Source organism: Antedon mediterranea, chromosome 6 (assembly GCF_964355755.1).
Source record: "Antedon mediterranea chromosome 6, ecAntMedi1.1, whole genome shotgun sequence".
NCBI classification, from domain to species: Eukaryota; Metazoa; Echinodermata; class Crinoidea; order Comatulida; family Antedonidae; genus Antedon; species Antedon mediterranea.
In genome coordinates this window covers 14,865,871-14,892,303 of record NC_092675.1, presented here as the reverse complement: position 1 = coordinate 14,892,303, position 26,433 = coordinate 14,865,871, and the positions used below count along the sequence as shown (strand labels likewise).

At 33.2% G+C, this 26,433-nt stretch overlaps 2 protein-coding genes across 7 annotated transcripts in view; one reads left to right on the top strand and one right to left on the bottom strand.

The window, feature by feature from the left end:
• Positions 1-6,464, bottom strand: part of LOC140052159 (glycogen debranching enzyme-like) — a 150,515-nt gene extending 144,051 nt beyond the window's left edge. The window contains exon 1 of one of the 2 annotated variants that reach the window (XM_072097595.1): positions 6,266-6,464. The gene's annotated coding sequence lies outside the window, so the exon portion shown is untranslated. Of the gene's footprint in view, positions 1-3,776; positions 4,090-6,265 lie in introns of those variants that run through there. The other variant, XM_072097596.1, reaches the window with a different exon arrangement.
• Positions 6,465-11,076: 4,612 nt separating this feature from the next.
• LOC140051325 (major facilitator superfamily domain-containing protein 12-like) overlaps positions 11,077-26,433 on the top strand; it is a 67,382-nt gene continuing 52,025 nt past the window's right edge. For 2 of the 5 annotated variants that reach the window (XM_072096506.1, XM_072096502.1), the window contains exons 1-3: positions 13,196-15,415; positions 25,861-26,025; positions 26,142-26,275. In XM_072096506.1, coding sequence (XP_071952607.1) covers positions 25,889-26,025; positions 26,142-26,275 — 271 coding nt within the window. In that variant the 5' untranslated portion in view covers positions 13,196-15,415; positions 25,861-25,888. Of the gene's footprint in view, positions 11,189-13,195; positions 15,416-25,860; positions 26,026-26,141; positions 26,276-26,433 lie in introns of those variants that run through there. The other 3 variants (XM_072096505.1, XM_072096503.1, XM_072096504.1) reach the window with 3 other exon arrangements.

The following is a 26,433-nucleotide window of genomic DNA, read 5'->3' as shown; positions in this document are numbered from 1 at the left end:
CATTTCATGAAGTAATGGTGTGGGTAGAGATTATGTGCCCGTCCTCGCCCACCCTTTACCTTCGCATAAAACATTTAAATTTCATCGTTTAATTGGTGTTTATTACTCTGTGGTATTATCTCAAGTTCAAATCTGCTTTACGCATGCGCTAGGCTCGTATCTCACATAATCTCTACCCACTACCATTACTTCATGAAATGAAGACCAAACTTCATACTTAGGTAAGTACTCGTTTAATCTTTCCATTATTATGGAAGTGGATAAGTTGTTGATGTGAATTCATGTAAAATATTTACCTCTCGGATGTTGTGACGTCATCGTATGGCCACCCAAATATAAAATATAGGATTTTGTCTCTTTCGTCATAGCTCATCACATTTGCACAGATTTTAATATTTGTTTGCGCAATCACTTATCTTTCATAGAATAAAATTCTCACGCGCGCAAACTATTTTACGTGTACAACATGTAGTATAAAAATCATGTTTTTTTCTCCTGAAATATGATTTTTCATTCATTCATTTGTCTAGTCAATTTTTAAAAATTGAGATCATTTAAAATTTTAATCAAGCCATACGAACACGTTGAATTAGGTGATTTGCATGTGTTTATTTAGTTGAAAAAGTTAAAAAATATTGTCAAAATCATACCTATTTTTAATCTATTATAGCTCTTCAGGATGAAAGGTGATCCCAATTTGTTATCCAAGCAAATAAGTTGTATATGAATTCACTCAAAATTGTTACCCGTCGGATGTTATGACATCATCGTATGGCTACCCGAATATAAAATAAATATAGGATTTTTTTCCTCTTTCGTAATAGCTCATCACATTTAATAGAGCGCATCTCGCTTTTCCGTATTCCATTTCGCCCAGATTTCAATATTGTCTGGGCCAATCAATTATCTTTTGCATGAGTTATAATTGATATATTTAATTTTTATGACAGTAATAAGTTCCAACTAGATTTGAACTCGTCACTATGGACGAGTTAGGTTATCCGCAGACACAAACGCCACGTGTACGTCATACGTTAGAATATATTGCACACAGAAAAACGATTGTGCCAAAAAACTGTCGGCCTTACATACTAAAGCTACTGCTATGAAACAGCTTATTAATGAATATGTCCTCATGGGACATAGCTGGCTAGAGCAGCGGTGTGAAGAAAAAAAAAAGATCCTGACAATCCAAGTGCGGATAACCCAAAAATTGAATAACGTGGGTCAGTTCTTTTCAACATTACAGTAAATTTCAATATGTTATAGCTCGTCAGAATAAAAAGTGAAAGTCATAAATAAAACGTTTTCTGGAAGCTGTTGAATTGGATTGGAGTAAATTCATATAGTTCACACACATCCACCAACTAATCCAGATAAACAATTTCAAGGTCAGGGTGTCCATTCATATGCAAATTCGCAATCGCGAGATACTAACAATAAGTGAACTTAATGTAAATTATACACCCAAAATTAACAAAATTGGCCGAAAATCGTTATTTTTCGATTTTCTCGAAAACTAAGCGATATTTTACCAAACAAACTACACATCAGGTTTACTTACATCAAGGTCTACCAATTTGCAAAATATGAGCCAATTCGAAATTTTTACCCTTGCCACTAAATTACGAATATGTCTGATTTTTGGTGACAAGCACTCTAAAATATTTGTAAAAAATATATAGCGGGTCCAGAAAATAATAAGCAGTATCAATAAAACTTTATATGACTTCTGAGACTACATACCACCGTTCGTAACAGTTATTTACTGTACTTAAAAAATAATACCAATCGAGGTTTAAAAAATCTCATAGTATTATATATTATTAGTTATCCGCTTGGTAGAGTGGATAACTCCTTGTTATTGTATTGGATCAATATTTTTTTTCTGTATTGTTCTTCTTTCTTTCTCGTTTTGTGCATCGCATTTCTCTCAAATGTGTAAACATAACATTTCATAACTTTGACAACATGTGGCCATTTATGTAAAGTTGTGCGCCTAACATTTTGAATGACGTCAGAGTCAGAGAGCGAGTTTATGCTTTTTTAGGATTGATCATAGATTAAAAACCAAGCTTAAATATTTTTTTTTTGACACTTGGTGAAAATCTAAGTCATATCAAGGTCAAACTTTCTATGGATTAAAAATGGCATGTTTCACAAGAAGTTACGTACGCGTGCACGCGCATTTAAAATTTCAAAATGCGCAAAATTAATTTCTTTCTACGCTGATCATGACATTTTGAGCATGTCAAAAATTCCCGCAAACCCAAAAAATTTTACGCGTAAGGTGCGCACGGAGTATGAAAAACATATTTTTTTCTCTTGAATTATATTTTTCAAGCCTTTCCTAGTAATTTTTGGAAACAATTTAGACCTTTTCCAGTTTAAATAACGCTGTGCGAACACGTTGAATTAGACAATTCGCGCGCGTTTTTTATGAAAAAGCTTAAAAAATCGTCAAAATAATGTCTTTTTTTAAACAGTCATAGTTTCTAAAGTAAACCATGAACCGTTTATTTTTATTACAAAATCTTTTTGTAGTTGTAGATATCGGATCATGCATCATTAAGGCTAAAAAAAAACATTGTGACATCATCATATGGCCACACGAATGTAAAATATAGGATTTTTGTCTCTTTCGTTATTGCTCATCACATTAAATGGAGCGCATCATGGTTATCTGTATTCCTTTTTCTCCGACATTTTAATATTGTCTAGGTCAATCAACTATCTGTCGTATGAGTTAAAAATATTGTAATTTTTATAACGTCATCATGTCTAAAAATGTAAATAACGTGGGTCACTTATTTTCATCTTTACAGTAAATTTCAATCTGTTATAGCTCGTCAGAATAAAAAGTGATAATCATGATTAAAATGTTTTCTGGAAGCTATTGGATTGTAGATACGAATTCATGTGAATATTTTGCCAATCAGATGTTGTGACGTCATCATATAGCCACTTGAATAAAACACTGTATGTGATATGTATACAGATTATACTGTGTATATACTATATGACACAAAATAACAGAATTCAACAATAACAAACCATCGTATTCTTCAATTTAGGTCATAATGCCATAATCTTTTTCTGTGTGCAATATTCCAACGTATGACATGCAAGTGGTGTTTGTCGAGCGGATAACTAACTCGTCAAAGTGACGAGTTTCATGTCTAGTAGGCCTAGTTAGAATTTAAGTGTTTTAGCTCTCCATACAAAATACCGGACACTATTACAGTAGAGTAGTAGGCCTAGGCCTAGCTCAAAAAATTATCAATAGTAGTAGCCTAGGCCTAGCTACTAGGCTAGGCCTATTATAGTACTTTTGAGGCTACATTCTTGGCCTACTAGTATACCACTTATACTTAGGTCCCTACTAGCTAGGCCTAGTATTAGGGTAGGCTTGGCTAGGGAGGCCTTCTTCTTATAATTTATATACTAGGCCTATACTACTAGGCCTAGGCCTAGCTAAGGCCCTAAACGCTTAAATAATTTGTTAAGGCGCTAGGCCTAGGCCCTAGGCCTATATAAATTGAAATGTAAAAAATTTTAAAATCTAGCCTAGCTAGGCTAGGCCCTATAAGCCTACGTAGGCTAGCCTAAAAAGTTTACTAGCCTAGGCCTAGGCCTACTAGGACTCCTAGTAGGCCTAGGCCTAGGCTAGTAAACTTTTTAGGCTAGCTAGGCTAGCCTACTAGACTAGGGCCTAGCCTAAAGCCTAGCTAGGCTAGGACTAGCTAGGCCTAGGCCTAGGCCTAGGGCCTATTTACTTTTTTTTCAGCTAAACTTGCAAAATCATCGTCTCGCGTTAATTGCCTTTTTTTCAAAGAACTTATAACATTATAAGTTCTTTGCTTTTTTTTTAATGGCTGTGTTTGTCTGAAATATAGCCTAGCCTAGGCTAGCTGGTTTACGATGAAATCGGTCGCGTCTGAAATCGGTCGCGATAAAATCAACTTCCGGTATATTGTATGGCGCGCCGTTAGAGCTATACGTTTGAAATCGATCGCGCTATTTTGTATGGAGCGAGATGCATGCTAGCGGGATATACATTTTCTTCGTTTATATAGTCTATTAATTGATATTTTTTAGGAACCAGATTATTTATGTGAATATTTTTTATTTTGGTTAATAAATATTTATTATCAATCATTTTTGTTTATTTCACAGGTTTTGGAGAAGGACTGTGTCTTTTCAAAATGGCCATTTCTAAACGCGTTTAAATATTTTATTAGGCATATAATAATTTACCTCTATTTTATTATGTACTGTAATTAATATATTATATAGAGAATATACGTCTGTGTCTTTTATTATGCAAACAATTACGTAAAAGAGAACAATTTATTTAAAAACAATAATTGTTACAATGTATAGCCCGTAAAGCCAGCGTATCCATTTTTATACTTTTTCATACTGTGGCAGATATATCATATCCATGTCGTTAAAAACTTGCTATTGGATCACCTTATCTTAATTTCTATTTTATTTATATCTGTACGTTATGTAGGATAATATTAAGTATAGGCCTATAATGATTATTGTTGAGGCAAATCACGTGTATATTTTTTTTTCTAATGTTTAGGCCTAATAGTTTCTAGTAAAAATGATTATTGTATACGGATCGTTAAAAGGCGAGTTACTGAAATAAACCTCGAAATAGGCCATATCGTGGATGCGCCTTCTATGATCATGCAGACGTTAACTGCACGTTATTTTGCTGACGGGGATTCCCTTTAAAAAAAAACACGCACTATTGTGTCAAATCATGGAAAAAAAACGTACGATCGTTGTCCATGGCCATGTAAAGATGACTTCCCACTAGCGACGCAACACAAGGACGTAACGCAACGCAAGTGAATTGACCAATCACAAGCGATGGCTTATTCGCTTGTGATTGCTAACTGTCTATCTTGTCATTGGTTAAAACGCTTGGTGAAACGATGTATATAATTTACATATACGTCTGTGTTTAATTTGAATATCTTTTATTTCTTCATTTATAATAATCACTTAATGTAAATAATTAAGTACCACTCAGTGTCTCACATCTGTACGCCGTTCGTAAATCTAAATGATATCAGTGCAAGATTACCTCTTTGAGAATCGTGCCCACCTTTATTATTCTCACATCTAGGCCTATCATTGTACAGCATACAGGCCCGTATGTAATTTAATTACCGGTATTTTTTCATTTTATATTTTTACATATTTTTGTTTGTATACCATTGATAATGTAAATTTTGTATATATATAATGATATTGTCTTTAGTTAAACAAGCCAATAAAAAATACCAACCGAGGAAATAGTGGACCTTTTGGGACTTGGGTGGAGGGGGGGGGGGTGCGTCGGCACCCAACGCACCCCCCCCCCCCCCCAAAGTCCCAAAAGGCATACTGCATAGTCCTACTGTATAGGCCCGGTAGACTGATTTATAACGGCATATTATTTTATTACAGTAGTATTATCCTAAAATCATGCTCACGTAAGAGTGGCGGATATCGAACGTAAAAATCGTCATACATCATCTTCCTTTATTGCATAAACCTCATTGAGCTGGTATCCACTTGCAGGTATAGAACTAGTTTCGTAATTAACTGTGATTAAAAAATACGCAATAGGCGCGTCTAGTTGTTTAATATTAACTTATTTCAGTGGCATGCTAATCTTTTCAAAAACTTAAACAATATTCAATAACACTTTAAAAAACGATTTTCTAAACGAACACATTACAATTATTCATTGTCACCTGTAAGATAAAATGAAAACACAAATTATTTATAAATAATGAGATAAATATTTATATTTACTGTACTAAAAAAATAATAACGATCGAGGTAAAAAAATGTTAATAGTATTAGAAATTCTATATTCAAAATTAACTAAAAACATAATTAGCGTTTTCATTAAAAATGTATCTAGTGCGTATCATGCAAAATAGCGCGACCGATTTTTCAAACGCGACCGATATCATTAAACGTATAGCTCTAGCGGCGCGCCATACAAAATACCGGAAGTTGATTTTATCGCGACCGATTTCAAACGCGACCGATTTCAAACGCGACCGATTTCAAACGCGACCGATTTCAAACGCGACCGATTTCAGACGCGACCGATTTCAGACGCGACCGATTTCATCTGACACCGGCTAGCTAGGCCTTTCAGGCCCTAGGCCTATCTAGTTAGGCCTAAACCTAAACAAAATGTGAAGAAATATTTATTTATTTCAAACAATCTAAATAAATAATTAATTAATACCTATCAATTAACGATCAGGCCCAGTGTGTTATAATTTATATTGAATTTTCCGTTTTATTTCGTCTATTATGTAGGCCCTCCTAGTAGTAAGTCGATCCAACCGTCTGTGATGTTTATCCTGCCATTATGCTACTATATTAGCACTTTTTGCGTTCAATAGTTTTTAGAGGCCGAGTTGACGGATTAATTTTTGGCCGAGTTGACGTGAGGCCGAGTTGACTTGAGGCCGAGTTGACTTGAGGCCGAGATGACTTGGGGCCGACTTAACGTGGGGCCGACTTGACTTTGGGCCGAGACGGTTTATAGGGCCGAGTTGGATCGAATTCGAAATATTACTATAAGTTTAAGCACTATAAGCCAAAGATAGTGTGGTGTATGTAGGAGGAAGATGTTACACTTCCTATTCGCTCAATGCAAATAAAAGCGAAACAACGTGGAGCTAAATTTAATGGGCGCCTCGCACGTACCCCGAGTAGGGATACGCAACCTTTTAATGGAATACCTATAGTCAGTACGAAAATTCTTTATAGTATTTGCTAAACAAAAGAAGAAAAACAAAATGTTTCAAACTTTAGAATAATAGTGTTGTATATTTATAGTAGCAGAGTGAAAACAATGATGTAAGTGCATTACATTAGGCATATTTATTTAATTGCTCATAAAAGTAATTTCTTTATGTTATTTGATTCCCAAGAAAAAACACACACTTTCTTAATTCTTAATACAATGACAATGCTGTGGGTATCATCAGTAGCTGGATCTCAATGGAAATACAAATAAAATAAGCAAAAGGTTAACCAAACGGTAAGGTAAAGAAGTGGTTTATACTATACAAATTACATGTACAGTACTAAAATATGGGTAATTTTGATTAGTTTCCTGTTTTTCCTTTTTTTTTTGTTCTTTTTACCTGATGTTTTTAATAAATCTTTATTATAAAATTTTACTGCATAAAATAACCTAAATTTAACATAAAATGAAACAAATGATTTTTCCATTTCTTTAGTACATGATTTCAAATTAACATATTTCGTAATTGATAAGATTCTGTTTAAAATGGATTTACAAATTTGCTTAGTGTGAAAAAAATGATTAAATATGTTAACAAAAAATATATATATATTTTTTATTTATTTATTGTACATCCAACAGTGTAAACACCAATTACAGGATGAAAATATACATATATAAATGAACAATATAACAATTAGAATCATATTTAAACATTAGTAAAATAATTTAAAATTATTTAAAATTATCTAACCAACGTATGTATCAGACATTTAAACTTAGAAAAACTACAATTTTCAACAACACAACTACTATTATAAGCAGATGACAGTCTACGAAAAATACCATTTTTACAAACATTAACACTTGAGAATTGTACATTTAAAATTACTTTGGAACGGAGATTATGGACAGGGACATTAAGATAAAAATTAGAAATGAGATTACAGGTAAACATAGAATTTAAACACTTGTACAAAAATAGTAGATCAATAATTTGTCTTCTCAATTTTGGAGAGGTAACAGGTTTCTGGGCCGATGAAACGTATAAACTTGTTATGGATTCTTTCAATTCTAGAAGATTGTGCATTAGATAATGAATTAAAGACAACTGAATAAAATTCTAAGGAAGGTTGGATAAGGGATTTGTATAGTGCAATGTTTGTGGTTGGAGGGAATTTGTGACAATTTTGCCACATCATCCCGAGTAACCTGCCGGCCTTGCCAACAATAGTCGACATGAAAAATTCTTCTTCTTCTTCTTCGTATTAGGAGCCAACTTCATATGTGAAGACTCTGCTCCTCCAACTCTGTTTTGCTAGCTCTACTGTATTTGGTTGTGTATTATTATTCTATTTAGTTATTCTTTTACAGAGAGAGAAACTGACTCCCTTATTTATTTATAATTATTATTATTAATTATCATTATTATTATTATTTTTTTTTCCCCTTACTTCTCCTTTCACTTTTCTTTCTCTCTTTTCTTCTTCTTTTCTTCCCTTTCCCTTATCTCTTTTTTTAAGTTTTACTTATATAAATATATATACATGTTAGTATGAATATATATAATTATTTGATCTATCCTATCTATTATATAATTGTATTGTATTCAGACACCTTGTAAAGAGTAAAATAGAGTAAACTGTACCCAACATTAAACACTATGGAAGTCTACCGTCCATGCCAACCGCTATCAATTTCCTGGGCCGCTACCTAGGAGGCAGAATAAAGTAGCTGGATACCCATTTACCCCGCCTCAGCCATCCAGTTGCCCAGCGAGCTGTCACCAAGACAGAGACCCCCAGAGAGTAAGTTGTGACAAGGGGTACCCTATTTAATTAAGTTTGGAAAATATGGGTTTTGAATTCCAGAATAGAAGTACAACTTACAACCTTATCTGGTAGATGATTCCAGTCGATGGCAGTGCGTGGAAAGAATGAATACCTAAAGTAATCAACTGTTGAGTGAGGAATATGGTATGATTGACTGTTCTCTCTTCGACTGGGTCTACAGGTGTTTTTCATGACCAGTTTCATATCGGCTGCTACATTGCAGTAGTGTATCTTCTGGAACATTAACAGTCGAGCTATCCTCCTCCTCTCTTCCAAGGTTTCCCAACCAAGGACCTTCATCATTTCGGTTACACTTGAGGTCATCAGCAAACATAAGGCAGCTGGAATTTTCTAAGAGCATTGGTATGTCATTTACAAAAATGTTAAACAATAGGGGCCCTAAAATTGAACCCTGTGGCACTCCAGAGAGAACAGGGAGGGGGTAGATGTTTCGCCTTCAAGTGTCACTCTCTGGAATCGACCACTAAGGTAGCTGTCAAACCAAGAATATAGAATTCCATTTATGCCAAATTTATCAAGTTTAAAGAGTAATAATTTATGTGACAATTTATCAAATGTTTTACTAAAATCTGTGTATATAATATCACACAGTGCTTTTTTGTTTCAATGGCTTCATGCACGGTAGTCATAAGAGTTGCGAGGTTTAGTTTCACATGATCTACCGGGCAAGAAGTCATGCTGTTGTTCAGAAATTAAGGGGAAAATATGGGTTATCACTTGTTTATTTACAATCTTTTCAAATATTTTGGATACTATTGGGAGTATTAGAGGCTATATGTGTCTATAATTTTGAAAGTTAGTCTTAGAACCACTCTTATTGGAACAATGTTCGCTACTTTCCATTGATCTGGGAATTTGCCAGATTTTAAAGAAAAACTAAATATTTTTGAAATAGGAAGGGCTGAAGAAGATGAACAAAATTTAAGGACTTGATTGCTTATCGGATCGTTTCCAGCTGCCTTATATGTGTCGATACATCTCAAGAGATTAAAAACCTCATCCTGGTGTATAGTTATGCTATTTAAGGCATCACCATGCAATCCAGGCAGAGAAAAGGACACTCAGTAATGTCGCCGAAGTCTGAGAAACAGAAGCAAAGAAATCATTAAACAAAACAGCTTTTGTATGTGGACTGACCTTGTCCCCATTAGTGATGTGAGTTGACGCACTCACAGACTTTCATTTGGATTTAATCCATGTCCAGAAACGTTTTGGGTTTGTACTAAAGATCAGAAGAGATGGATTTTAGATACGTTTCATATTTTAAATTAGATAATGTTTTAAAATTTCTTCTGGCCTCCCGAAAATTTTGCTCAGAGATTATTGAAGGAAATCTTTTTTTAATTTGACGATGATACTCCTTTGATTTTAAAGCTTTAGTAAGTAGTTCGGTATCGAACCAAGAAGGACTTTTCCTACGTAATTTGGTGACTGGGACAAGGTCTCTGACAGCCGCATCAACAAAATCATAAAATAAAGTAACACGTTCATTGACGTCATCTGTAAAATCAAGGATATTCCAAGGGACTCTATTTAGAGTTTCTGTTAAATCACCAAAATTGGATCGACTATAGTATGACATGATATCGATACTTATTTCTAAAATTAATATTATTATTATTATTATTTACAAATTGAAGGGACAAAGAAATTGATTGGTGATCAGATACAAATATTCTCTCCCACAAAAATATTAGATATATACAGTAATAAAGTTATTGCACAGGGCTAATTGTCAATTTTTGTTATTACAAACTTGTTCCATTGAGTGACATTATGTCCATGGATAACTGTGTCTAAACAGTTCAGAAAATGAGTTTAATGGTACAGAGTATATGTTCCATCATTAGTATTCCATATGATGTCAGGTAGGTTAAAATCACCCAGTATTAACAGAGTATGAGAAGGATATAGCTTTCTTCAGTGGCCTTATCGAGTGCTTCAACACAGTGCGTTATTGATTCTCTTCCGTAGGTAGTTGGGAGGCCTCAGACAGCTGCAAGGATCTTCTGGTTTCTTGAAACCGAGACGTCAATCCAGATTATTTCATTATTGGCGTCTTCCAATTTAATAATCAATTATGTAGGCCTACAAGATATAAAAAAATATATATTAAAGTAGGCCTAATAGTAAATACAGGATTTAAAAATAAAAAGCAAAGAACTAATCATTTTCATTGTTGATTTTTCCCTTCTCTTTTTCCATGCCCGTTTAGTGAAAACTTTAAAAAATCTATCGAATGCAACTTCAATATTTATTTTATATAATTTGATACGAAACTTGTTAGTTAGGTCCTAAAAAAGAAGATTTCTGCCAAGTTTGGTGCTTTTTTGTCTGCTAAACTTGTTTAGTGACGTCATGCTAAACCATATCAGGTGGGGACACCACCCACCGAAGAACACGTACACGTCACTTGATTTTTTTTTCGTTAAATATGTCAGGTGACTCAGTGTATACTCTACTGTATAAACGAAACGGGTGTTAATTTGAATATAATGATGTTTGTTTCGCATTTCTTTTAAGTTTATTGATATATGACGAACCCGCATCCCGCCGCTGGGTAATTCCATCCAAAAATTTACCCTTTCTTCCTAGCCGCTGCTAGGCCTGCCTAGGCCTACTACTAGCCTCCTAGCTAGGGTAGGCCTAGCTACCTAGCTAGGCCTAGGCCTAGGCCTGGCTCAGGCTAGGCCTACACTACAGCTGTATGTCTTAATTAGGGCTAGGCCTAGGCCTACTTAACTAGGGCCTAGCCTAAGTTAGCCGCTAGTTTAGTAGGCCTACCTAGCTAGGCCTACTACTACTAACTACTAGCCTAGCTAGGCCTAGTATAGTATTTATAGGCCTAGCCTACTAGTAATTAAGTAGATCCACTACTAGCTAGGCTACTACTCTAGGGTTTACGATGAAATCGGTCGCGTCTGAAATCGGTCGCGTTTGAAATCGGTCGCGATAAAATCAACTTCCGGTATTTTGTATGGCGTGCCGCTAGAGCTATACGTTTGAAATCGGTCGCGTTTGAAATCGGTCGCGCTTGAAATCGGTCGCGCTATTTTGTATGGAGCGAGATGCATGCTAGCGGGATATACATTTTCTTCGTTTATATAATCTAGATATAATTGATATTTTTTAGGAACTAGATTATTTATGTGGATATTTTTTATTTTGGTTATTAATAAATATTTATTATCAATCATTTTTTTTTATTTCACAGGTCTCGGAGAAGAAGGACTGTCTTTTCTAAATGGCCATTTCTAAACACGTTTAAATATTTTGTTAGGCATATAATAATTTACCTCTATTTTATTATGTACTGTAATTAATATATTATATAGAGAATATACCATACGTCTGTGTCTTTTATTAATCAAACAATATATAGCCCCAGCGTATCCATTTTTATACTTATGCATACTGTGGCAGATATATCATATCCATGTTGTTAAAAACTTACTATTGGATTGCCTTATTTAAATTTCTATTTTATTTATGTCCGTACGTTATGTAGGATAATATTAAGTATAGGCCTATAATGAATATTGTTGAGGCAAATCACGTGTATATGTTTAGGCCTAAAATATTTTCTAGTAAAAAATGATTATTATATGCGGATCGTTAGAAGGCGAGTTACTGAAAAAAACCTCAAAATAGTCCATATCGTGGATGCGCCTTCTATGATCGTGCAGACGTTAACTGCATGTTATTTTGCTGACGGGGATTCCCTTTTAAAAAAAACACGCACTAGTGTGTCAAATCATGGACAAAATACGTACGATCGTTGTCCATGGACATGTAAAGATGACGTATAATAGGCCGCCTATTACTAATAACCATACGTTTGAAACATCTATAGGCCTGCACGTGTTTTTGTGAAACCTAGTTCCATGGTGAAATTATTTATAATTTACGTATATACGTCGGCGATACTATAGTTTTAAATTTGAATATCTTTTATTTCTTCATTTTTAATAATCACTAAATGTAAATAATTAAGTACCACACAGTGTCTCACATCCGTACGCCGTTCGTAAATCTAAATGTTTAAATATCAGTGCAAGATTACCTCTTTGAGAATCGTGCCCGCCTTTATTATCCATCCATTATTATTCTTACATCTAGGCCTATCATTGTACAATGTAGATTGATTTATAACGGCATATTATTTTATTAGTATTATCCTAAAACCATGCTCACTAAGTGGCGGATATCGAACGTAAAAATCATCGTCATACATCATCTTCCTTTATTGCATAAACCTCATTAAACTGGTATCCACTTGCAGGTATAGAACTAGTTTCGTAATTAACTGTGATTAAAAAATACGCAATAGGCGCGTCTACTTGTTTAATTCAACATTTTTAAAACTTTAAACAGTGGCATGCTAATCTTTTCAAAAACTTAAACAATATTCAATAACACATTTTAAAACGATTTTCTAAACGAAAACATTACAATTATTCATTGACACCTGTAAGATAAAATGAAAACACAAATTATTTATAAATAATGAGATAAATATTTATATTTACTGTATTAAAAAAATAATAACGATCGAGGTAAACAAAATGTTAATAGTATTAGAAATTCTAATTTCAAAATTAACTAAAAACATAATTAAGCGTTTTCATTAAAAATGTATCCAGTGCGTCCCATGCAAAAAAGCGCGACCGATTTCAAACGCGACCGATATCATTAAACGTATAGCTCTCGGCGCGCCATACAAAATACCGGAAGTTGATTTTATCGCGACCGATTTCAAACTCGACCGATTTCAGACGCGACTGATTTCATCTGACACCCTTTATAGGGCCTGTGATTCAGGCTTTTATTATTAAAATTTAGACCTGGCTAGCTAGGCTAGAGCTAGGGCCTAGGCTATCTAACTAGGCCCCTTACTAATATGAATACCTACTAAAAAAAATTGTGACCACTAAAACGACTAGTTTAGTAGTAGCAATACTCTACAGTAGCTAGCTTGGCCTACTAGTATTATTACGATTATCAGACGATCGGAACCACGGACGATCGGGCTCAGACGATCGGGCCCAGACGATCGGGCCCACTTTAAGACGATCGGGCCCAAAACATTCTCGGAAAATTAAAATAAACTAGATTTAATTCGTCACTATGACAAATTATAGGTTATATGCATTGATTTAAATAAAGATAATTGATTGATTTAAGATATTTTGATTGATTGATTTTCTCAGAATCTTTAGTTATTTATAATATGATAGGATCTTGCTAACGCAAATACAATAGCCGGTATCATAATCCGATCAAAGATCCTTCTGCGTATATAATGTCATAAACCACATTTGTGTTTTTATCTAAATTTCATTATAAATCATCTGTATAATCTATACACTAAGAAATACAATTGAACAAACAATACGGATAATAAAAAAATATCTTATTTCGTTTCGTTTTCCAAGGTGAGACTCGAACTCGGTACCTTGAATGCTAAAGACACGAGCAAAGACCACCGAGCCATACACAACTGACTAAAAGTTATGGAAAGATTCCTCCGTGTATTTAGTATGCAGTAACCACTTTGGTGCAGATAGATTATTACATACCGCAATGAATTATAATGTTTTACTATGATGACATCTTTAAAAATAAAAAAAAAATGATGCACTGTCAAACTATATACTTTTAACTTTAATATATGAACTTCTTAAGGAAGAAAGTTAATGTTAAGTTTGTTATTTTGGCCTAAGAAAATGTTATAATTTGTTTGATTGTCGAAATTAATTTTGTTAAATTTAATATGCCATTAATGATGACTTAATCAACTTTTGTTCTTCTAATTTCATAATAAATCATACATATGATACATACACTTCAAGAAAATTAAATAAAAAATAGGTGTTCCCGAGCATTCTAACGATATATATTAATTAAAAAATTTAGCATATTTTCACCATTTTGTTAACTTACACGTGCGTAGCCGGTCACTTTTGACGTGCTCGTATAACGCTGTTTCGCGTTGAAAAGTGAATAAAATATGATATTATTAAAGAAAGGTTATACAACAGTAATCGGACAAAAACAGTGTGCATTAACGTTTGACGCGCAGTGCGCGTGCAAAAATCTGCGCACTCATGGCAATTTTTTAAACTCTTAAAATTGCCTGAAGCGTACTCTAATTTCATCGAAAATAAATTCTGACAATTTTCAACATTTTAAGCGCGCGTACGCATGCGTTATATGCGCTAAGCACGTAATTGTATTGCCATATGATGAAATATGACCTGGAATTTATTAGTACCAAATTTTGTTTAAAAGTGATTCATGCTTGTGAAGATATGATTACAAACGTGATTTCGTTAAATCGCGCGTAGACCGCGTAATGTTTGATTGTGCACCCTGAAAACATAACCACATCAATTCCTGGCCATAAGGAATATACTCTGAAAAATTGACTTAGATAGATGAAACTGATATCAAGATAATTCACGGACAAAATAGTGCTAAGGAAAGAATAAATAAATAAACAAAGATTTTGACAGAATCAAGAGGTTATATGCATGATAATGCATATAACCTAATAATTGGATCTCCAAAATAATTATTGGATTTAAAGTCAGAAAAATTTGAAAATATGTATTACTGAATCAGGTTTCACGCATGTGCTATTAATTTCGTCCCGAGGGAGAAGTCTGTTCCCCATTACTACTAAGGCTACTACTACTATTCAAGAAACAACAGTCGAGGACAAAAGTCGAAGGTGCAGTCGAGTCAGCAATACAGTCATACCGTGACCGGGATAATTTTAATTCAGGTAATTGATAAATGGGTAACATAACAATAACATATAACTAGACATGTAACTCGTCACTTTGACGAGTTTGGTTATCCGCCGCGCAAGTGGTGCAACATTAACATTAAGGAGATAGGTTGAGGACAAAAGGAAGTGTTCACGTTGGCATTATGACCTGAACTGAAGAATATGATATGTTGTTATTGCTGAATTTTATTATTTAAATTCATATATAGTATACACAGTATAATCTGTATCCATATCACATACAGTGACATACAGTGTAGAATAGGTGAAATTACGGGACCCGCTATTTATTGCAATTTTTAACATGTTGACGGTTTTAAAATGAAACGCAAAGGTAGCAATTCCGAAAGGAAATTATCTCAGCAACAACGTATTAGCGTGTAGAAGAAATTTGAATACGTGAAATATTGATGCGCGCTCTTTTAAATGTAATGAATTATGACGCAAAAGATGAAAATACGACCTTTTTTATTTAACTGAAGTTTTTGTGTTGTTGTAGTGCTTATCTGTGTTGGTAAAATGTTTTTGTGTAATTTCTACTGTTTTATTTGTCTATACAGTTGAACCTTCATGAGTGGCCACCTCCCTTGACGGCCGCACTTTCAAAAGCCTGTTTATTCTTCCTATTTAACTAGTGCATTTGGTACCTCCCATAATCGGCCGCGACCACCTTTTTAGTTGCATGCAACGCAACTCTACAGCTCACTATGTTGGTTGGTCGGTAAACACTAACTTGACCACGTGACTGCAGCCATGTATATGGCCTTTTTTACTAAAAAATCAATTTTTTGTATGGTAATTACCTCGACTAGGTGTATATAGTACAATAGCTATAATATGTGATTTTGGCCCTCTATCGCCAGAACCTCCTGTAATTCTTAGTTCTCACTAGGACGCAACGTAAGGGCGTAGTCGAAACGTAAGGATGTAGACGCAAAGTAAGGGATTTGTCCAATCAGAAGCGATGGATTATTCAAACTGTCACTTGACATTGGTTATTGATTTGAGGAGGAAAATAAAACTAACTAGAATTTAATTCGTCACTTTGACGAATTATAGGTGATCATTTTTATCATTTTAATGAAATTAACATTTTTTAAACATGCACGTACGTTAACATATGATCGTAAAAAGCTGATGTACGCCATCCTATGACATGATGCATATACACTTATAGTGCTGAGTTGTACCTATTATGTTTCATATACAATATGTACAGTATATACTGTATATCTATATACAGTGTAGCATAGGTGAAATTACGGGACCCACATCATGCTCTATTTTTTTGGTATGATGGAATTATCAAAATAAACTCGAAGATAACAATTTCGAAAGATAATGAATTGAGCAAATAAATATAAGGATTGGAAGAGAATTTGACACGTAGAAGCGCAATGCGCGCTCTTTGAAATTTGTATAACTTCGACTAAAGAAATTAAAAAACTACTTTTTAACTTCAACTGGCCATATAACATTACTACATCCGATAGGCTTAATTTTTATATCAATTCATATCTACATTTTATCAGCTTTCATAATAAGTTATAATCTTCAAGGTCACCTTTAATTATGAAGAGCTATAAGATGTTCAAATGTATGGTGTAGCTGAAATTACACGACGTAGGTTATTCAAGTTTTTACGCGTGATGACGTCATCAAAATAAAAATGTTGACAACTCATGAGAAAGATAATTAATTGAGCAAGCACATACTAAAATTTGTGCGAAAATCAGGCTCAAATAACGGAGATGCGCTCTATTGAATGTGATAACCCACACAAAAAGAAAAAAATTACTAATTTTTAAATTCAATTGGCCATTTGATGACGTCATACCATTTTGTACGTCTAATATGTATATATATTTATATCTACAACTTATTGGCTACCATAATAAGTTAAAAAAATTGGGGGTCACCTGCCATTCTGAAGAGTTATATTCATTTTAAAAAGGCCTTATTTTTTACCATTTTTAGCACTTTTGTACAATTAATGTGTGCCTTTTGTCATTTTTAACATGCTCGTATAGCGATATTTTAAGTCGGAATGGACTCAAAGTCGGAGAATGTACTAAGGATTGTGAGTAGAATGTGATGTATACATCAAATTTTATTTTGTACCCTTTTTAAAAATCGCGTGCGCAAAAATGTGTTTTTGCGCAGTAATTTTTTGAAACACGCAAATGGCCTATTTCATGCTCTAAATTGATAAAAACTAAATTTTGAGCTTTTTAAAATTTCAACGCGCGATTTCACGCGCATGACCTTGAACCGCGCGAGTTTTTATTTGCTAATATATTTTACCTTGACCTGAAGTTTACGTGTAGTGAATTTCATTAATATGTGATAATGAATTATGGAGATATGATTGATAATGTGATTTCACAAAATGGCGTATACGTGACGTCACGGATGAGTGATCACGCTAAAAAGCTTATTATGGCTAAGTTAAAGACTTGAAAGACAATGTGAAATTTTGGTAATCATTGACATTAAACTTTTTGAGATTGTTACACAAAAAGTGTACAGAAAGAAGAAGAAGAAGAAGAAGAATAACTAGACATGAAACTCGTCACTTTGACGAGTTAGTTATCCGCACGACAGATGCCACGTGCACGTCATACGTTAAAAACTATAATAAGAGGTGGTCCTGTATTTTCCCTTGTATTATAATTATACAGTACACTGTGTATAAAAGGAGACATTAATTCTACATGATACAGAGGGCGGCAAACAACAATTTGCTCACATCAGAGACTATGCTGGTGTACATTGTACTACTGTATATTATATGACATACTAACTGAATTAACATGATGACGTCATAAAAAAAACAACACAACGATAGCAATTTCTGAAGAAAATTATCTTAGCAACAACATATTAACGTGTAGAAGAAATTTGAATACGTAAAATGTTGGTGCGCGCACATTTAAATGTGATGAACTATTACGCAAAATATGAAAATACGACTTTTTTTTATTCAACTGGCAATATGATGATGTCACAACAACCGATTGGCAAAATGTTTACATGAATTCGTATCTACAATCCTATAGCTTCCAGAAAACGTTTTAATCGTGATTATCACATTTTATTCTTACGAGCTATTACAGATTAAAATTTACTGTAAAGATGAAATTAATGACCCAAGTAATTAAAATTTTTAGGCATGATGACGTTATAAAAATTTAAATATTTTTATCTCATGCTAAAGAAAGTTGATTGACCTAGACAATATATAAATATAGGAGAAAAAGGAATACAGATAAGCGTGATGCGCTCCATTGAATGTGATGAGCAATAACGAAACAGACAAAAATCCTATATTTTACATTCGTGTGGCCATACGATTACATCACAATGTTTTTTTAGCCTTATCGATGCATGATCCGATATCTGCAACTCATCAACTTCTAGATTTTGTAATAAAAATAAACGGTTCACGGTTTACTTTAGAAACTATGACTGTTTAAAAAAAGACATTATTTTGATGATTTTTTAAGCTTTTTCATAAAAAACGCGCACAAATTGTCTAATTCAACGTGTTCGTATGGCGTTATTTAAACTGGAAAAGGTCTAAATTGTTTTCAAAATTACTAGGAAAGGCTTGAAAAATATATTTCAAGAGAAAAAAATATGTTTTTATCGCTACGTGCGCACCGCGTGCGTAAAAAATTGCGCGCCCGTGGGAATTTTTGACATGCTCAAAGTGACATGAAACGCGTAAAAAGTTGATTAGAAATTAATTTTGCGCATTTTGAAATTTTAAATGCGCGTGCGCGCGTAACTTCTTGTGAAACATGCCATTTTTAATCCGTAGAAACTTTGCCCCTGATATGACTTAAATTTTGTCAAAGTGTCAATACTAAATGACTTTTGGTTTTTAATCTATGATCAATCATTGAAATTCATAAAATTGCGCGTAAGTCACGTTGCGCAACTATGACGTCATTCAAAAATAGGAGGTGCACAACTTCACGTAAATGCCCATATGTTGTCAAAGTTATGAAATGTTATGTTTACACATTTTAGAGAAACGCGACTCACAAAAAGGAAGGAAGGAAAGAAGAATGAAACTCGTCACTTTGACGAGTTAGTTATCCGCACGACAAACGCCACGTGCACGTCATACGTTGGAATATTGCACACCGAAAAGATTATGTCATTATGACCTGAACTGAAGAATATGATGTGTTGTTAGTGCTGAATGCTGTATATTTTCTGTCATATAGTATACACAGTATAATCTGTATACATGTCACAAACAGTGTAAAATAGGTGAAATTACGGGACCCGTATTTTATTTTAATTTTCAAAAGGAAACGCGAAGGTAGTAATTTCGGAAGAAAATTATCTCAGCAACAACATATTAACGTTTAGAAGAAATTTGAATACGTGAAATATTAATGCGCGCTTTTTTAAATGTAATGAACTACGACGCAAAAGATGAAAATATGACTTTGTTTATTTAACTGGCCATATGATGACGTCACAACATCTGATTGGCGAAAAGTTCACATGATTTCGTATCTACAATCCAATAGCTTCCTGAAAACGTTTTAATCGTGATTATCACATTTTATTCTTACGAGCTATAACAGATTAAAATTTACTGTAAAGATGAAATTAATGACGCTGTTAATTAAAATTTTTAGGCATAGTGACGTCATAAAAATTAAAATATTTTTAACTCATGCGTAAGATAGTTGATTGACCTAGACAATATTAAAATCTCAGAGAAAAAGGAATACAGATAAGCGTGATGCGCTCCATTGAATATGATGAGCAATAACGAAAGAGACAAAAATCCTATATTTTACATTCGTGTGGCCATACGATGACGTCACAATGTCCGGTTAGCCATATTGATTCATGATCCGATTTCTACAACTCATCAACTTCCAGAATATGTAATTAAAAAAAAGTTCACCTCGTTTTTAGAATCTATGACTGTTTAAAAAAAGGCATAATTTTGACAAATTTTTGAACTTTTTCATCAAAAATGCACGTAAAGTATCCAATTCAACGTGCCCGTATGACGTAATTGTAAGTCGAAATTGTTTTAAAATTGGTAAAATTACTATAAAAGGCTGGAAAAACATAATTCAATAAAAAAAAATACTTTTAGCGCTACGTGCGCACTACGCGCATAAAATTGTTCGCGCACGTGGGAAATTTTGACATGCTCAAAATGTCATGATCAGCGTAGAAAGTTGATTAAAAATTAATTTTTCGCATTTTGAATTTTAAATGCGTGTGCGCACGTAACTTTGTGTAAAACACGTAATTTTTTTTCCACAGAAAGTTAGCGCATGATATAAATTTAACTTTTGCTAAGTTTCAATTTAAATTGTTATATGGTTTTAAATCTATGTTAAATACGAGAAATTCATAAAATCGCGCGTAAGTCACGTTGCGCATTTCTGACGTCATTCACAATAGGAGGTGCACAACTTCACGTGAATGCCCATATGTTGACAAAGTTATGAAATGTTATGTTTACACGTTTTTGAGATACGTGAGACACAAAAATAGAGGAGAAATGCGCGTGCGCGTGTAACGTCTTGTAAAACATGCCATTTTTAATCCACAAAAAGTTTGCCCTTGATATGACTTAAATTTTCACAAAGTGTCAAAACAAATTTATGCTTGGTTTTTAGTCTATGATCAATCATAAAAAATCATAAAATCGCACGTAAGTCACGTTGCGCAACTCTGACGTCATTCAAAAATAGGAGGTGCACAACTTCACGTAAATGCCCATATGTTGACAAAGTTATGAAATGTTATGTTTACAAGTTTTTGAGATACGTGAGGCACAAAAATGAGGGAGAAAGAAATAAGAAAAAAAAAAAAAAAAAAAAAAAGTAACAGGACGATTACAAGGAGTTATCCGCCACTAAGCGGATAACTAACTAGAATTTAATTCATCACTTTGACGAATTATAGGTGATCATTTTTATAATGTTATTGACATTAATATTTTTTAAACATGCACGTACGTTAACGTTAACATACAATCGAAAAATGTTGATTTATGCCATCCTATTATACGCTTATAGTGCTGAGTTGTGCCTATTATATGCCATATACATTATGTACAGTATATACTGTATATCTATATACAGTGTAGCATAGGTGAAATTACGGGACACACATCATGTTCCAATTTTTTGGTATGATGGAATTATCAAAATAAACTCAAAGATGACAATTTCGAAAGATAATGAATTGAGCAAATAAATATAAGAATTGGAAGAAAATTTGGCACGTAGAAGCGCTGTACGCGCTCTTTGAAATTGTATAACTTTTACGAAAAAGATGAAAATACTACTTTTTAACTTCAACTGGCCATATGTTAACGTCACAACATCCAATAGGCTTGATTTTTATATGAATTCATAGCTATACATTTCATCAGCTTTCATAATAAATTATAATCATCAAGGTAACCTTTAATTCTGAAGAGCTGTAAGATATTCAAATTTACGGTGAAGGTGAAATTACACGACCTATGTTAATCAAGTTTTTACGTGTGATGACGTCATCAAAATAAAAGTAGTGGCAAGTCATAAGAAAGTCAATTAATTGAGCAATCACATACTGAAAATTGAGCGAAAATCGGGCACAAAATAACAGAGATGCGTTCTATTGAATGTGAAAAAGAATGACAAAAGAGAAAAATAACTTAATTTTAAATTCAAGTGGCCATTTGATGACGTAAAAACATTTTGTACGTAAAATGTGTACATGAATTCATATCTACAACTCAACGGCTTCCAGAAAAAGTTAAAAAAATTGGGGGTCATCGTGCATTCTGAAGAATTATTTTCATTTAAAAAATGCCTTATTTTTCACCATTTTCAACACTTTGATGCAATTAATTTGCGCATTTTGTCATTTTGAACCTGCTCGTATAGCGTTATTTTATATCGGAACTGACTCAAATTTGGTGAATGTACTAAAGATGGTGAGTAGAATGCGATTTGTAAAAAAAAATCGTATTTTTTACGCTTTTTAAGTAACGCGCGCGCAAAAATTTTTTTTTTGCGCAGTAATTATTTGAAACGCGCAAATGGCCTAATTCATGCTCTAAATTGATCAAAACTTAATTTTGAGCTTTTTAAATTTTTAACGCGTGATTTCACGCGCATGACCCTACGTGCGCGTGCGTATTTATTTGCTAATATTTTTACCCTTGACCTGAAGTTTACGTGTAGTGAATTTTATTATTATGTGATAATGAATTATGGAGATATGATTGATAATGTGATTTCACAAAATGGCGTATAAATGACATCACGGATGAGTGATCACGCTGAAAAGCTTATTAGGACTAAGTTACAGTACTTGAAAGACATTGTGAAATGTTGGTAGTCATTGACATTTAACTTTTTGAGATATTTGTTACACAAAATTGTGTACAGAAAGAAGAAGAAGAACTAGACATGTAACTCGTCACTTTGACGAGTTAGTTATCCGCACGACAAACGCCACGTGCACGTCATATGTTGGAATAATGGACACAGAAAAAGATTATGGCATTATGACCTGAACTGAAGAATATGATATGTTGTTATTGCTGAATTTCTATTATTTTGATTCATATAATATAGTATACACAGTATAATCTGTATCCATATCACATACAGTGTAGAATAGCTGAAATTACGGGACCCGCTATTTATTGCAATTTTTAACATGTTGACGGTTTTAAAATCAAACGCGCAGGTAGCAATTTCGGAAGGAAATTATCTCAGCAACAACATATTAACGTGTAGAAGAAATTTGAATACGTGAAATATTGATGCGCGCTCTTTTAAATGTAATGCATTATGACGCAAAAGATGAAAATAAGACTTTTTTTATTTAACTGGCCATATGATGACGTCACAACAACCGATTGGCAATATTTTCACATGATTTCGTATCTACAATCCAATAGCTTCCAGAAAACGTTTTAATCGTGATTATCACATTTTATTCTTACGAGCTAAAACAGATTGAAATTTACTGTAAAGATGAAATTAATGCCACACGTAATTTAAATTTTTAGGCATGATGACGTCACAAAAATTAAAATATTTTTAACTCATGCTAAAGATAGTTGATTGACCTAGACAATATTAAAATCGGGGTGAAAATGGAAAACGGATAAGTGGAGATGCGCTCTATTAAATGTGAGGAGTTATGACGAAAGATACAAAAATCCTAAATTTTATATTCGCGTGGCCATACGATGACGTCACAATGTCCGGTTAGTCATATAAATACATGATTCGATATCTACAACTCATCAACTTCCAGAATATGTCATCCACAAAAAGTTGATCGTGTAGTTTAGAAATTACGACTGTTTAAAAAAAGGCATAATTTTTACGATTTTTTGAACTTTTTCATCAAAAACGCGCACAAATTGTACAATTCAACGTGCTCGTATGACGTAATTTGAAGTCGAAATTGTTTAAAAGTTAATAAAATTACTAGAAAATGCTGAAAAAACAAAAATCACGCGAAAAAAATATGTTTTTAACGCTACGTGCGCACCGCGCGCGTACAAATTTGCGCGCGCCTGGGAATTTTTTACATGTTTAAAATGACATGAAACGCGTAGAAAGTTGATTAGAAATTAATTTTACGCATTTCTAAATTTTAAATTCGCGTGCGCGCCTAACTTTGTGTAAAACACGCAATTTTTTTTAAACAAAAAGTTAGCGCATGATATAAATTAAACTTTTGCAAAGTTTCAATTTAAAATGTTATTTTGTTTTTGACCTATGTTAAATACGCGAAATTCATAAAATGGCGCGTAAGTCACGTTGCGCAATTGTAAACATGCTGAAAAGCTTCGCTGCACAACTTCATATGAATAACGATATGTTGAGAAAGTTACGAAATGTTATGATTGCAAGTTTTACAGAAATTAAGGAGGAAAATACAGAAAAGAAAAAAAAAGATGATGAAACAGGACAGTTACAAGGAGTTATCCGCTGAATGCGGATAACTAATAAAGATTTCATACAATAACAATAGGTGATCATTTTATTCTAAATGATCACCTAATAAAGATTTGATACAATAACAATAGGTGATCTTTTTATTCTAAATGATCACCTAATTATGTAAATATTGTAATAATGAGAATGTGGAAATATTAGATAGACACAAGTACTTGGGGTTAATAATTGATAATGAACTATACTGGGAAAGCAACACTAAAGAACTCCATGTCTAGATGAATAAGAGCATGTACGTTGTACAGTACATAAAATGACGGTTTAATGTTAATTCCCATCTTATTCATATGTTTTATTCCAATCAATCATATATCAATGTTAAATTCAGAGAATTGTAGGTTAAATAAGGCCAATAGAGTGTTGAAGTGTAATCTCTAGATGATATATTCAGAACGTTTTTCCTTCAGAAATGTATTAGAATATTAGTAAGAGAGGGCTAGACTGACACAGCAAAAACATCCTTAAACCATTTCAGATTCTCAAAACTGTTGGCCTACATGGCATGCAATTTATTTAATCAAAACTTTAAAATATAGTTAACTTGTTCATTTAAATATTTATCACATTATTTAAAGATGTATTGTCCCTTTGACTAATTCCCAAAAAATAAAAAATAACAGATTTCGAAAAAAGGTTGGTAATTTTGTAAGTAAGTATCATAATAGTTATTAACTATCACCAACAATTAAAAAAAAAAAACTCATATAACTGAAATACAACTATGTTTTTTTGTTAAAAAAATAACTTTGACTTCCAGTCAAAGTTTTCGATCAAAACATATCCCATGATGCAACGCGCTTGTTTGGCTACTCTGTATGCATGATTATAAAACTTCCTCACCATCTTTGTGAAAATACCTTCTCAAACGTGACGAGTTGTAAACAATCCTAATTAGCATAGACATAATGCGTACTCATGGTTTAAAATCTTTGTTTACTTTCGCTCGTGACAATTTTCCAGACGAAATGTAATCAAACAAATTTACCTGTTAATTACGTAAACTTGTTGCCTTTGGCTCGAATTTTGAATTTAGAATGTTTTGACCTTCATTTTTTTGTGTTTCAAGGAACAATACATCTTTAATGATTCTACTATTAAGTTAAAAAAATCTCAAAATTGTAAAATTGAAGATTTTGACAATAAAGTGGACTTGTATCGAATTTTATAAAATTAAATCTTGGCTGGATGTTAGGAAATACTCTTTTGCATGCAAGGTTAAATAGATTCTTGAAATAGTCTGTTTGAGGTGGACAATGTTTCAACATCTGAATAGTTTTAAGACTTAATTATTATTCTGCTGTGGGTCAACACAACACATAAAGGGACAAGATATGGTGTAAATGACAAAACTTAGCTGTGTCTGTAGAAGTTTCTTCCACAGCCATTTTTCCAACCTTTTTATTTTCTTTCTTGGAATAGAAGTATTCAACTACAGATATAGATCAAAATGACCTCAGAAGAACCAAAAACCTTGTCACTAGTCAGACGTTACACATATGGTGTCGGCCATGTTCTTAATGACCTTTGTGCATCAATGTGGTTCAGTTATCTTCTGTTATTTTTTCATCAAGTCCTTAAATTCGAGTAAGTCAATGTCAATATTATCATATGCAGTTAAAACATCTTTTACTTTACTCAAAAATATATTGAAACTCTTAATATTTTAATAAATGATTCTTCACTTTTGGTTCCTACTGTAGGAATAATATAGCAGGTTACCTCATGTTACTTGGACAAATCACAGATGGTATATGCACACCTCTCATTGGCTATGAATCTGATAGAAAAGACATATCCTGTCGCTATGGAAAGCGGAAAACATGGCATTTGATTGGTGAGTTTATGAAACAATCTTATACTTTTAAGAAAAATGAGCTAATAACTAAACTAAAGATTTATGATGAAAAATATGAAACCATTTCTTTGCAGAAAGTAATGGGCTTTGTCAAATTAAATTTATTATTTTCAACATCATCATGTTTTGTAAATTAT